Genomic DNA, 13,319 nt, shown 5'->3' on the forward strand with positions numbered 1-13,319 from the left:
TGGGATTTTGGGATTTCAAACACAGACCCCAAACAGGGACTGGGATTTTCAAACAGGGACCCCAAACGGGGATTGGGATTTTGGGATTTTTGAACAGGGACCCCAGACTGGAATTGGGATTTTAAACAGGGATTGGGATTTTCTAACAGGGACCCCAAGCAGGAATTGGGATTTTCAAACGGGGACCCCAAACTGGGATTGGGATTTCGGGATTTTCAAATGGGGACCCCAAACAGGGACTGGGATTTTTAAACTGGGATTGGGATTTTGGGATTTTGGTCCCCAACCAGGGATTGGGATTTTCAAGTAGTGACCCCAGCCAGGGATTGGGATTTTCAAATGGGGACCCCAAAGAGGGATTGGGATTTTGGGATTTTCAATTGGGGACCCCAAATTGGGATTGGGATTTTCAAACTGGGACCCCAAACTGGGATTGGGATTTTGGGATTTTCAATTGGGGACCCCAAACTGGGATTGGGATTTTCAAACGGGGACCCCAAACTGGGATTGGGATTTTCAAACGGGGACCCCAAACTGGGATTGGGATTTTCAAACTGGGACCCCAAACTGGGATTGGGATTTTCCAATCTTTATTTGCAGCTGGAGGGGGCAGAGGCAGCTCTGACCTTCCAGAACTTTCCAGAGCCTGGGAATGGCCCCGTTTGTCTTGGTTTGGGGTCATTGGGGAGAAAAATTCCTAAAGGGGCTTCTTAAAAAAGCAAATTCAAGCAGCCCCTCTGCTGAAGTGGTTTGGGAAAAAGATTTCCTTGGAGAAAAGTGGGAAAAACTGTTCATTTAACAGGTAAAATAAAATTAAATCTAATTTAATTTAATTTAATTTTAAAATAAATTAAAATAAAACAAAATTAAATTAAATTACATTTAAAAAATAAAGTAAAATAAAATATAAAATAAAATATAAAATAAAATAAAGCAAAATAAACCTAAATTAAATTAAATGAACAATATTAAACAAAAAAAACTTTTACTGTTTTAAAAGAGATGAGAAACTCAGACAGTCTCTTCTTGTGGGTTGCAGTTTATTTTATTTTATTTTATTTTATTTTATTAAAAAAATACTGGAAATGTGGTTGAGGTTTTGGGGGGTCACAGGTGGGAGGTTTGGGGGTTTTTGGGGTGTTTAGATTTAAATAGGTTTAAAAAGAAAAAGGAAAAAAATCTACAGCTTAGGGAACTTTTAGGATTTATTAAAATAAGTTTAGGATTTATTAAAGTCCTTTTAGGATTTATAAAAATCATTTCCGGATTTATAAAAATCATTTTAGGATTTATTGAAGTTCTTTTGGGATTCATTCAAGTTCTTTCAGGATCTGTTAAAGTCCTTTTGGGATTTCTTGAAATCATTTTAGGATTTATTGAAATCATTTTAGGATTTATTGAAGTCCTTTCAGGATAACTGAATTCTTTCAGGATTTATTAAAGTTACTTTATCATTTATTCAAATTCTTTTAGGATTTCTTAAAGTCCTTTTAGGATTTCTTAAAGTCCTTTTAGGATTTATTAAAGTCATTTTAGGATTCATTGAAATAATCTTAGGATTTATAAAAGTTCTTTTAGGATTCATAAAAGTAATTTTAGTATTTATAAAAATCATTTTAGTATATATTGAAGTTCTTTAAGGATTTATTTAATTTTTTAAGATTTAGAGAAGTCCTTTTAGGATTTATTAAAGTCATTTTAGGATTTATTAAAGTCATTTTAGGATTTATTAAAGTCCTTCTAGGATTCATTAAAGTTCTTTCAGGATTCATTGAATTCTTTCAAGATTTACAAAAGTCCTTTCAGGATTTATTTAAGTAAGTTCTTTTAGGATTTATTAAAGTTCTTTTAGGATTCGGTAAAGTCCTTTCAGGATTCATTAAAATCCTTTCAGGATTTACTGAATTCTTTCAGGATTTACTGAATTCTTTCAGGATTTATTGAAGTCATTTCAGGATTTACTGAATTCTTTCAGGATTTATTGAAGTTATTTCAGGATTTATTGCCGTTTTTCAGGATTTATAGAAGTTTTTCAGGATTTACTGAATTCTTTCAGGATTTACTGAAGTCCTTTCAGGATTTATTGAAGTAATTTCAGGATTTACTGAATTCTTTCAGGATTTATTGAAGTCATTTCAGGATTTACTGAATTCTTTCAGGATTTATTGAAGTCATTTCAGGATTTACTGAATTCTTTCAGGATTTACTGAAGTCCTTTCAGGATTTATTGAACTCTTTCAGGATTTATAAAAGTCCTTTCGGGATTTATTGCAGTTTTTCAGGATTCATTACAGTTTTTCAGGATTTATAAAAGTCCTTTCAGGATTCCTTGCAGTTTTTCAGGATTTATTTCAGGATTCCTTGCAGTTTTTCAGGATTTATTTCAGGGTTCCACCCCGTGGTTCCTCTCCCCCGTCTCTCCCCCCCTGCCCCTGCTGTGCACGTGTTCATTGCAGCCCTCCCTGTTCCGGGCGATCTCAATGGCCAGGAACTGGATCCTGGTGGCTGCAGAGGGGGACAGGGGTCAGTGAAGGGGGGTTTGGGGTCCCCCAAGCCCCCCCAGACCCCAAACCCACCCAGGATGGAATTTTCCTCCGAGTATTCCCCACGCGAGTCCAGGCGCAGCAGAGTCCCGAAGTTGAAATCCTCCACCACGCCCTCGAAGCTGAGGCAGAACGGGCGCCACTTCTGGGGGGGGATAAAAACACCCTCAGCACCCCAAAACCCCAATAAAACCCCAATAAAACCCCAGTAATACCCCCCAAACCACACTAAAACCCCCCAAACCTCATTAAAACCCCCCAAACCCCACCCAAGTTTTGGCCTGGCCTAGTTCAAATCCTCCACCACGCCCTCGAAGCTGAGGCAGAACGGGCGCCACTTCTGGGGGGTTAAAACACCCTCAGCACCCCAAAACCCCAATAAAACCTCAATAAAACCTCAATAAAACCCCTCCAAACCCCAATAAAACCCCGTTCACAAAACCCCATCCACAGCCTTGGGAGGAAATCCCACTAAAATCCCTCCAAGCCTTGGCCCTGTAGCTGAAATCCTCCACCACGCCCTCGAAGCTGAGGCAGAACGGGCGCCACTTCTGGGGGGTAAAAACACCCTCAGCACCCCAAAACCCCAATAAAACCCCAATAATACCCCCAAACCACACTAAAACCCCCCAAACCTCATTAAAACCCCCCAAACCTCATTAAAACCCCCCAAACTCCACCCAAGTCTTGGCCTGGCCTAGTTCAAATCCTCCACCATGCCCTCGAAGGTGAGGCAGAATGGGCGCCACTTCTGGGGGGTTAAAAACACCCTCAGCACCCCAAAACCCCAATAAAACCTCAATAAAACCCCAATAAAACCCCGTTGACAAAACCCCATCCACGGCCTTGGGAGGAAATCCCACTAAAACCCCTCCAAGCCTTGGCCCTGTAGCTGAAATCCTCCACCACGCCCTCGAAGCTGAGGCAGAACGGGTGTCACTTCTGGGGGGGTAAAAACACCCTCAGCACCCCAAAACCCCAATAAAACCCCAATAATACCCCCAAACCACACTAAAACCCCCCAAACCTCATTAAAACCCCCCAAACCCCACCCAAGCCTTGGCCTGGCCTAGTTCAAATCCTCCACCACGCCCTCGAAGGTGAGGCAGAACGGGCGCCGCTTCTGGGGGGGGTTAAAAACACCCTCAGCACCCCAAAACCCCAATAAAACCCCACCAAACCCCAATAAAACCCCCTCACAAAACCCCACACACTGCCTTGGGGGGAAATCCCACTGAAACCCCCCCAAACCCCACCCAAGCCTTGGCCTGGCCTAGTTGAAATCCTCCACCACCCCCTCAAGGCAGAGGCGCCATTTCTGAGGGGTTAAAAACACCCTCAGCACCCAAAACCCCACTAAACCCCCCCCCAAACCCCACTAAAACCCCCTCACAAAACCCCATCCACTGCCTTGGGGGGAAATCCCACTAAAACCCCCCCAAGTCTTGGCCCTGTAGCTGAAATCCCTCACCATCCCCTCAAAGAGGAGGCGCCATTTCTGAGCGGTTAAAAACACCCTCAGCACCCCAAAACCCAGCTAAAACCCCCTCAAAACCCCACTAAAACCCCCCCAAACCCCACTAAAACCTCCCAAACCCCACTAAAATCCCCCAAACCCCACCCAAGCCTTGGCCCCATACCAAGGGGCCTTCACAAATCCTTCACGATCCCCTCAAAGTGGAGGCAGAACCACTTCTAGGGGATGGAGGAGTTAAAAACACCCTCAGCACCCCAAAACCCCACTAAAAAGAGGGGAAAACCTACTAAAAAGGGAGGAAATTCCACTAAAAAGGGGGGAAATCCCACTAAAACCCCACCCAAGCCCTGGCCCCATAGCTGAAATCCTCCAGCACCCCCTCAAAGCAGAGGCACCACTTTTAGGGGGTTAAGAACACCCTCAACACCCCAAAATCCTACAAAAAAGGGGGAAACCCCACTAAAACCCCTCAAAACACCCCTGGTTTTTGGGTTTTCCAGGGTATTTTTGGGGGTTTTTGGCTTTTTGAGAGTTTCTTTGTGGTTTTGGCTTTTTTGAGGAATTTTTTTCAGTTTTGGGGATTTTTGAGGTATTTTTGGTGTTTGGGGTTTTCTGAGGTATTTTTTTGGGTTTTCCTGAGGTATTTTTGGGGGTTTGGGAAGTTTGAGATATTTTTGAGGTATTTTTTGAGGGTTTTTTTGTTTGTTTTGAGGGGTTTTATTTTTTGGGGGGTTTTGGGGTTTTTTTGAGGTATTGTTTGGGGTTTGGGGTTTTTTGAGGTCTTTTTGGGGTTTGGGGTTTTTTGAGGTATTTTGGGGTTTTTTTGAGGTATTTTTGGAGGAAACCCCACTAAGAAGGAGGGAAACCCCAGTAAAATCCCCCCCAAACCCCACCACACCTCCTTGGCTGCCTCCGATTTCAGCTCCTCGGGGTCCAGCACGTCCACGCGCAGGTTCCGGAAGGTTCTGCGGAATTCCTCATAGATCCGCTCGTCCACCTGGGTGAGCTTCAGGAACTTGGGCTCCACAGAGGAGATCAGCTGCAGGGGGAGCATCAGCTGGGACACCCCAAAACCACAAAACCCCCCCCCCAAAGCCCCAAATCCCCACCTCAAAACCCCCAAAATGCCAAAACTCCAAAATGCAAAAACCCTGCCCCAAAATCCCACCCCAAAAACCCAAAATGTCAAAATCCCAAAATGCCCTAAAACCCCACTCCAAAATGCCAAAATGTCAAAACCCCAAAGCCCCAAAATGCCCTAAAACCCCATCTCAAAACCCCCAAAATGCAAAAACCCTGCCCCAAAACCCCAAAACACCACCCCAAAATGCCAAAACCCCACCTCAAAACCCCAAAATGCAAAAACCCTGCCCCAAAACCCCCAAAATCCCACCCCAAAAACCCAAAATGACAAAACCCCAAAGCCCCAAAACCTCAAAGCCCCAAAATGCCAAAACCCCAAAATGCCCTAAAACCCCACTCCAAAATGCCAAAATGTCAAAACCCCAAAGCCCCAAAATGCCCTAAAACCCCATCTCAAAACCCCCAAAATGCAAAAACCCTGCCCCAAAACCCCAAAGCCCCAAAACACCACCCCAAAATGCCAAAACCCCACCTCAAAGCCCCAAAATGCAAAAACCCTGCCCCAAAACACCCAAAATCCCACCCCAAAAACCCAAAATGTCAAAACCCCAAAGCCCCAAAATGCCAAAACCCCAAAATGCCCTAAAACCCCATCTCAAAATCCCAAAATGCAAAACCCCTGCCCCAAAACCCCCAAGCCCCAAAATGCCCTAAAACCCCATCTCAAAACCCCAAAATGCAAAAACCCCGCCCCAAAACCCCCAAAATCCCACCCCAAAAACCCAAACTGTCAAAACCCCAAAGCCCCAAAACGCCAAAACCTCAAAATGCCAAAAGCCCGCTCCAAAACCCCAAAACCCCAAAATCCCACCCCAAAACCCCAAAACCAGCAAATCCCAGCCCAAAACCCCAACTCACGTTGAAGTAGACCTGGGCGTGCTGATGCGCCTTCATGGCCCAGGCCAGCTCCACGCGGGGCTGCGCAGCACCAGGGACACCTGGGTCACCTCTTGGGGACAAATGTCCCCTGGGGGGGTCCCCTGTCCCATTTTGGGGTCCCTCTCCCCCTTTTTGGGGTGCTCTCCCTGCTTTTATGAGGTTTTTCCTGCCTTTGGGGTTCCTCTCTTCCCGTTCTGGGTTTTTCTTTTCTTTTTGGGGTTCTCCTTCTCCCAGGGGACAAGGGTGGGACCCCCCTGCTGGGACTGAGGGCCCCAAAAGTGGGACACCCCCAAACTGGGACCTCTCCCCGGATTGGGGGAGCCCCTAAATCTGGGACCCCCCAAAACTGGGGACCCCCTCCCAAGACTGGGACCCTCCTGGATTAGGGGAACCCGTCCCAAAACTGGGACTCCCCAAAACTGAGACTCTTCCAAAACTGGGACTCCCTCCCAAGACTGGGACTCCCCCCTGGACTGGGGGGACCCTCAAAACTGGGACCCTCCTGGATTAGGGGAACCCCTCCCAAAACTGGGACTCCCCAAAACTGAGACCCCCCCAAGACTGGGACCCCCTCCCAAGACTGGGATCCCCTCCCAGGACAGGAACCCCAAAAGTTGGAACCCCCAAATCTGGCCCCCCCCTATAAGGACAGGGACCTCCCTCTGTGGACTGGGACCCCCAAAATGGGACCCCCCAAAACTGGGACCCCCTCCCATGATTGGGATCCTTCTGGATTGAGGGAACCCCCCCCAAACTGGGACCCCCCCTGAGGACTGGGATCCCCCAAAGCTGGGACCCCTCAGCTCTGTGACCCTCCAGGACAGGGAACCCCAAATTTGGAATCTCCAAATCTGAAACGCCCCTCAAGGACAGGGACCCCAAAGCCGGGACCCCCCTCCCAGGACAGGGACCCCCCTGCCAGGACAGGGACCCCCCCCCAGGACAGGGACACCCAGGGCACCCCCCAGGACAGGGACCCCCAAATCTGGGACCCCCTCCCAGTAAGGGCCCCCAGTCCTCCCCACTGCCCCCATTCCCAGTCCCACCAGTGTCCCCATTCTCAGTGTCCCCAGTCCCAGTCCCCCGGCCCCACCACTGTCCCCAGTCCCCCCACTGTCCCCCCAGTGTCCCCCCAGTGTGCCCATTCCCAGTCCTGCGAGTCCCCCCAGTCCCCCTCCGTGTCCCTTCAGTGTCCCCAGTCCCCCCAGTGCCCCTATTCCCAGCCCCCGCAGTGTCCCCCCAGTGTCCCCCCACTGTCCCCATTCCCAGTCTTCCCAATCCCCCCAGTATCCCCAGTGTCTCCAGTGTCACTCACTTTCCCAGTCCCAGTCCCCCCAGTGCCCCCAATCCCCCCATTCCCAGTGTCCCCCCAGTGTCCCTATTCCCAGTCCCCGCAGTTTACCAGTGTCCCCCCAGTGTCCCCATTCCCAGTCCCCCCAATCCCCCCAGTCCCCATAGTTCCCCCCAGTGTCCCCATTCCCAGTCCCCCCAGTCCCCCACAGTGTCCCCAGTCCCCCCAGTGTCACTCACTTTCCCAATCCTCCCACTTCCCCCAGTGTCCCCATTCCCAGTCCCCCCAGTCCCCCCCAGTCCCCACAGTTCCCCCAGTGTCCCCATTCCCAGTCTCCCCAGTGTCCCCCCAGTGTCACTCACGTCGTTACCGAAGCTCTCCGCGGGCAGCGACAGCGCCTGAGCGGCCGCCGCGGCCTCGCCGGGACCCTGCGGGGACACGGGAATGCGACACCGCGGGGACACGGGACAAGGGACACGGGGACAGAGCCCCCAGCGCCCCCAGGGCCACCCAGTCCCCCCCAGTCCCCCCCAGTTCCCCCCAGTCTCACCAGCCCCGCCAGCCCCGCCGCCGCCATCGCTGCCGGAAGGGGAGGGGCACCGGGACGGGACAGGGGAGGGACAGGGGAGGGGACGGGGGGACACGGGGGGACACGAGAGGATGGGGGGGACACGAGGGGACAGAGGGGAGAGAGGGGCACACGGGGGCGATGGGAGGGACAGGGGGGACACGGGGGGAGAAAGGGGGACAGAGGGGACACGGGGGGGAGAGAGAGGATACGGGGGGACAGGGGGAGATGGGGGGGACACGAGGGGACAGAGTGGGATGGGGGGGACACGGGGGCGGACAGAGAGGGACAGAGTGGGGAGAGAGGGGGACATGAAGGGTCGGGGGAGGGACAAGGTGGACACGGAGGGGGGGGGTGCAGAGGAGACACGGGGGACACGAGAGGGACACGCAGGACCGAGAGACAGGGGGGATACGGGGGGACACTGGGGGCACAGAAGGGACACGTGGAGCGGAGGAGGGACAAGGGAGGGACAGAGGGACTGGGAGGGACACGGGGGGACAGAGGGGACAACGGGTGGACGCCTGGGGGGCACGGGGGGATCAGGGGACACGGGAGGGACACGCGGGACCGAGGGACAGGGGGACACGGAGGGACACGGGGTGACATCGAGGGACACTGGACAACACGTGGGGACATGGAGGGACACGGGACAACACGAGGGGGACACGGGGAGCGCAGGACACGAGGGGACATGCAGGACGGGGGACATGAGAGTGACACGGGGGGACATTGAGGGACAGACAGGGTGGGGGCACGAGGGGGTCACGGAGGGACACGAGGGGACATCGAGGGATATAGGGGGACACGTGAGGCAAGGGGACACGGGTGATGTGAGGGGACACGGGAGAACACGAGGGGACATCGGGGGACACGGGGGGGGACATAGAGGGGACACGGGTGACATCGAGGGACATAGGGGGACACGGGGGGACTTGGAGGGGTGGGGGACATGTGGGGACACACGGAGCATAGGGACACGAGGTGACATGGAGGGGACAACACGGGGGGGACAAGCGAGGCAAGGGGACACGGGTGATGCGAGGGGACACGGGAGAACATCGGGGGACACGGGGGGACATGGAGGGGACACAGATGACATCGAGGGACACCCAGGGCACGGGAACGCTCAGGATGGGGCCACCACCAGCGGTGTCACCACACGGTGACCTGTCACACAGCATGCGGGGGGCTCCCACGCTCATTAACCCCCACACCTGAGTAGGTAATTAATTAATTACCAGCGCGGCTGCTCCTAATTGCCTCGGGGAGGGCGGTGGGCGGCGTCCCTGTGACCCCATAAATGCCGCTTTGGGGTGGCCCCGCTGTTTGTGGGGTCCCGAACCGCGGCGCTGCTTTGGGTGAGTGTTTGGGACCGGGGGGGCGCTGAATTTTGGGGATTTTCCCAAAGTTTGAATTTTCCTACAGCTCTCTCTGTGTGTGTGTGTGTGTGTGTGTCCCCTCCCCAGGCTGTGCCACCCCCGAGCCGTGTCCCCTCCCCAGGCTGTGCCACCCCCGCCATGTCCTTCACGGACAGCACCGACAGCGGCTCCGACAGACCCGTGTCCGTCCTTTGGGGTGAGTGCCACCCCCTCCCCACCCCAAACCCCCCCTCAGAGCGTCCCCCCCTGCCCGGGGGGACCCGGGTGTGGCTCTGTCCCCCGCTGTCCCCGCAGGGTGCGAGCTGAGCAGCGCCAGGAGCTCCTGCACCTTCCGGGTGACCGAGGATTGGAGCTGCGAGCAGCAGCTGGTGCTGCGCACGGTGAGTGACCCCAAAAATACCCCAAAAAACCCCTAGAACCACCCCGAAAAAATACCTGCTAAAACCCCTCAAAAAAATACCCCCATAAAATCCTGAGACCCCAAAACCCAAAGAAATACACCCCCAAAGGAACCAAAAAAACCCCCTAAGACCTAAAAAATACCCCCTAAAAAAACCTAAAATCCCCTCAAAAACCCTCAAAATCTCAAAAATACCCCCAAAATACCTCCCTAAAACCTAAAAAAATACCCCCCAAAAAAAACCCTAACCCCCCCAAAACTCCTCCAAAAATACTCACCCCCCAAAAAACCGAGACCCCAAAACCCAAACAAATGACCCTCAAAAAAAACTCTATGACCCAAAAAATACCCCCCAAAACAACCCTAACCCCTTCCCCAAAAAAAATCTCAAATTCTCAAAAAATAACCCCCAAAAAGCCCCTATAACCCAAAATATACCTCCCAAACAACCCTAACCCCTTCCCCAAAAAAATCTCAAATTCTCAAAAAATACCCCCCAAAAAAATCCAAAACCAAAAAATACTCCCCTGAAAAAAACCCCAATAAATACCTCAAAACACCCAAACCCCCCAAAAATACCTCAAAAAACCCCAAAAAAATACCCTAAAATAAACCCCCAAACCCCCCAAACAGGTGGATTTGTTCTTCCCACAGCCTGGGATTAATTCTGTGTTTAATTAAGGAATTAATTGGGATGTGGGAGCAATGCTGGCGGGGCAGGGAGGGGGTGCTGGTGTCCCTCATACCCCAAATTCCAGCTGCTGCTCGGGCTCCTGCAGGGATGAACTCCGTGTTCTGCCTGGCCAGGGGCTCCCCTCACCCCCAAAACCCCAATTTCGGGGTTCAGGCCGCGTTTTGGGGCTGCCCTGAGGGGGTTTTCTCATTTCCCCTTGCCCAGGTGTGCCTGGGGGAGGCGGCCCGGGATGAGTTCCACGTGCTCGAGGTGGTGGCCGAGGACGGCGACAGCTGTGCCCCGGTGCCGCTGGCCACGCTGAAACCCTCGGTGCTGCCCATGGTGAGGCCCGGGGGGCTCGGGGCTGTCCCGGGAGAGCTCCGGGGATTGTCCCGGAGAGGGCTCGGGGGGCTGGGGGCTGTCCCGGGGGGTCCAGAGTCTGTCCCGTGGAGGGATTGGGGGCTCCTTGGGGACATCGCTCCTGTCCCGGGGAGGGCTTGCGGGGCTGGGGGCTGCTCCGGGGGTTCTCCCAGGGAGGGTCCGGGGCTCGGGGAGCTGCTCCTGTCCCGGGGAGGGTCCGGGGCCTGGGGGCTGCCCCTGTCCCGGGGAGGGGCCTGGGGGCTGCCCCTGTCCCGGGGAGGGGCCTGGGGGCTGCCCCTGTCCCGGGGAGGGGCCTGGGGGCTGCCCCTGTCCCGGGGAGGGGCCTGGGGGCTGCCCCTGTCCCGGGGAGGGGCCTGGGGGCTGCCCCTGTCCCGGGGAGGGGCCTGGGGGCTGCCCCTGTCCCGGGGAGGGGCCTGGGGGCTGCCCCTGTCCCGAGGAGGGCTTGGGACTCTGGGGACTGTCCCGGGGGTGCTCCGGGGGTCTGGGGGCTGCTCCTGTCCCGAGGCAGGGCCTGGGGGCTGTCCCAGGGCTGCCCCTGTCCTGAGGCAGGGCCTGGGGGCTGCCCCCGTCCCGAGGAGGGCTTGGGACTCTGGGGACTGTCCCGGGGGTGCTCCGGGGGCTGCTCCTGTCCCGAGGAAGGGTCTGGGGGCTGCTCCTGTCCCGAGGAAGGGTTTGGGGGCTGCTCCTGTCCAGGGGAGGCCTCCAGGGCCTGGGGGCTGCCGCTGTCCCAGGGAGGGGTCTGGGGGTCCTGGGGGCTGCCCCCTGTCCTCCATCTCCTCTCTCCCCCTGTCCTGCGTGTCCCCTTGTGTCCTGTGCTCCCCGTGCTGTTCTCTGTCCCTCCTGTGTCCCCCCCTTGTCCCGGGGAGGGTTCTGGAGGCTGCTCCCGTCCCGGGGGGCTGCCAGGAATTGTTCCCACCCCCATTTTCCAGGCCTCGCTGGCCGGAGTGGAGCTGAGCCCCCCGGTGACCTTCCGCCTTCGAGCTGGCTCCGGGCCCCTCTTTGTCAGCGGCCAGCATGTGTCCAGTGAGTATTGGGGGGTCCTCCAACCCCTGCACTCTCCCATGGTGTCCAGTGAGTATTGGGGTGTCCTCCAACCCCTGAACCCCCCACTGCGTGTCTAGTGAGTATTGGGGGGTCCCTCATGTGTCCAGTGAGTATCGGGGTGTCCCCCACCCCCTGAACACCCCCATGGTGTCCAGTGAGTATCAGGGTACCCCCTGAACCCCCCCCACGTGTCCAGTGAGTATTGGGGTCCCCTCTATGTGTTCAGTGAGTATTGGGGTGTCCCCCACTTCCTGAACCCCCCACAGCATGTTCAGTGAGTATTGGGGTCCCCTCCACGTGTTTAGTGTGTATCGGGGTCCCCTTCACCCCTCCCCCCCCCCCCGCGCTGTCCCGTGAGTATTGGGGTCCCCGGGCTCAGCCAGCCTCTCCTGCAGTCATGGACCTGAGCTCGGATGAGGATGAAGATGAGGAGGAGGAAGAGGAAGCAGCAGAGGAAGCCCCCAAGAAGCCCCCCAAGGGCTCAGGTGCCCAGAAGGGCGGCACGGCCAAGGTCAGCACCTGAGGGGGGCGGCGAGGGGTTTTGGGGTCCCTGCGGCACGCGGAAGGGGGGGGTGGGGACCCCAAATTCCTCTCTGCTCTGGGGATGAGCCGTGGCCTTCATCCCCGGAGGGAGGAAGACTCCCCATCCTCCGTCTCTTTCTCTCTCCCGTAGAAAAGGAAGCGGGAAAAGGAGGAGGAGCCGTGAGTATGAAACCCTGGGATTTTGGGGGGGGTCCCTACGGCCGGGACCCCCCACCCCAACCCCCCCTTGTGTCCCAGCAGGAACAGCCTCGCCCCCGCGCGCCCCCCCCCAGCCAAGGTAGGAGCAGCTCCAAAGGGGGCGTCCCCTGTCCCCCCCTTTTCCCTGGGGATACCGGGCCGGGGGTTCTGGGGGGGTCGGGGTGTGATGGGCAGCACCGCTGGACCCAAAAATGGGGGGGAAGAGCAGATTTGGGGGCTCCCCCCCTCCACCCCCATATTCAGCCCCCTCCCCGTTCTGGCAGGGACGCGGAGCCGGCCGGGGCAGGAAAGGAGCAGCCAAGAAATGACGGGAATTGGGGAATTCTGGGAATTCCATCCAGGTGAGGATTGAGGGGGGTCCCTGGGGCGGCTCCGACCCCACAACGGGGTCACCCCACTAAAAATCCTTTTCCTCCTTCCCCTCCAGGTGCCTGGAAGCAGCAGCAGCAGCAGCTGGTGGTGGTGGTGGTGTCGTTCCCTATTAAATAAAGCACATTTTGCACTCCTGGATCCCCGTGCTGCTGGGGGGGCACCCCCAGCCCTGGATTTGGGGGATGTGAGAAGGGGACATAGGGGAATTAGGGGGACAGGATGGGATCCCACTGACCTGGCTGGCATTTGTGGGGGGGGGGGGGCAGCTGGGTGTCCCAGAGGGGACCTGAACCCCTGCTTGGGGCAGTGAGGGGGGGTTAACCCCGCTCTGCACCCCCGGGATGGGGCTGGGGACAGAGGGAGCAGGGTCACAGCTGTGACAGCAGCGCTGTCCCCACTCCATGGGGGCTGTGGCACCCTTGGGA

General features: G+C 55.3%; 2 protein-coding genes across 5 annotated transcripts; one reads left to right on the plus strand and one right to left on the minus strand.

The window, feature by feature from the left end:
- Nucleotides 1–1,023: 1,023 nt before the first annotated feature.
- PBDC1 (polysaccharide biosynthesis domain containing 1) lies at nucleotides 1,024–7,937 on the minus strand. Its single transcript, XM_066567308.1, has 6 exons — nucleotides 7,884–7,937; nucleotides 7,696–7,761; nucleotides 6,022–6,081; nucleotides 4,919–5,059; nucleotides 2,577–2,688; nucleotides 1,024–2,505 (listed from the first exon to the last, which is right to left on the minus strand). Exons 1-6 carry the CDS (start codon nucleotides 7,908–7,910, stop codon nucleotides 2,384–2,386), a joined length of 528 nt encoding a protein of 175 aa, XP_066423405.1. The 5' UTR covers nucleotides 7,911–7,937; the 3' UTR covers nucleotides 1,024–2,383.
- An 824-nt stretch (nucleotides 7,938–8,761) lies between these two features.
- On the plus strand, nucleotides 8,762–13,032 carry NPM2 (nucleophosmin/nucleoplasmin 2). 4 transcript variants are annotated; one of them, XM_066567383.1, is made up of 10 exons: nucleotides 8,762–9,126; nucleotides 9,405–9,479; nucleotides 9,578–9,663; nucleotides 10,582–10,698; nucleotides 11,667–11,760; nucleotides 12,177–12,292; nucleotides 12,455–12,483; nucleotides 12,562–12,601; nucleotides 12,786–12,863; nucleotides 12,950–13,032. In XM_066567383.1, the coding sequence occupies exons 2-9, from the start codon at nucleotides 9,422–9,424 to the stop codon at nucleotides 12,828–12,830; spliced, it is 585 nt and encodes a 194-aa protein (XP_066423480.1). In that variant the 5' UTR covers nucleotides 8,762–9,126; nucleotides 9,405–9,421; the 3' UTR covers nucleotides 12,831–12,863; nucleotides 12,950–13,032. The 4 variants fall into 4 exon arrangements, with proteins under 4 accessions (XP_066423480.1, XP_066423478.1, XP_066423479.1 ...); XM_066567381.1 differs by having other exon boundaries at nucleotides 8,765–9,126; nucleotides 9,371–9,479; XM_066567382.1 differs by having other exon boundaries at nucleotides 8,765–9,122; nucleotides 9,371–9,479.
- The last annotated feature ends 287 nt before the right edge of the window (nucleotides 13,033–13,319 follow it).

The sequence above is a fragment of the Molothrus aeneus genome, chromosome 29 (genome assembly GCF_037042795.1).
Source record: "Molothrus aeneus isolate 106 chromosome 29, BPBGC_Maene_1.0, whole genome shotgun sequence".
Classification (NCBI taxonomy): Eukaryota; Metazoa; Chordata; class Aves; order Passeriformes; family Icteridae; genus Molothrus; species Molothrus aeneus.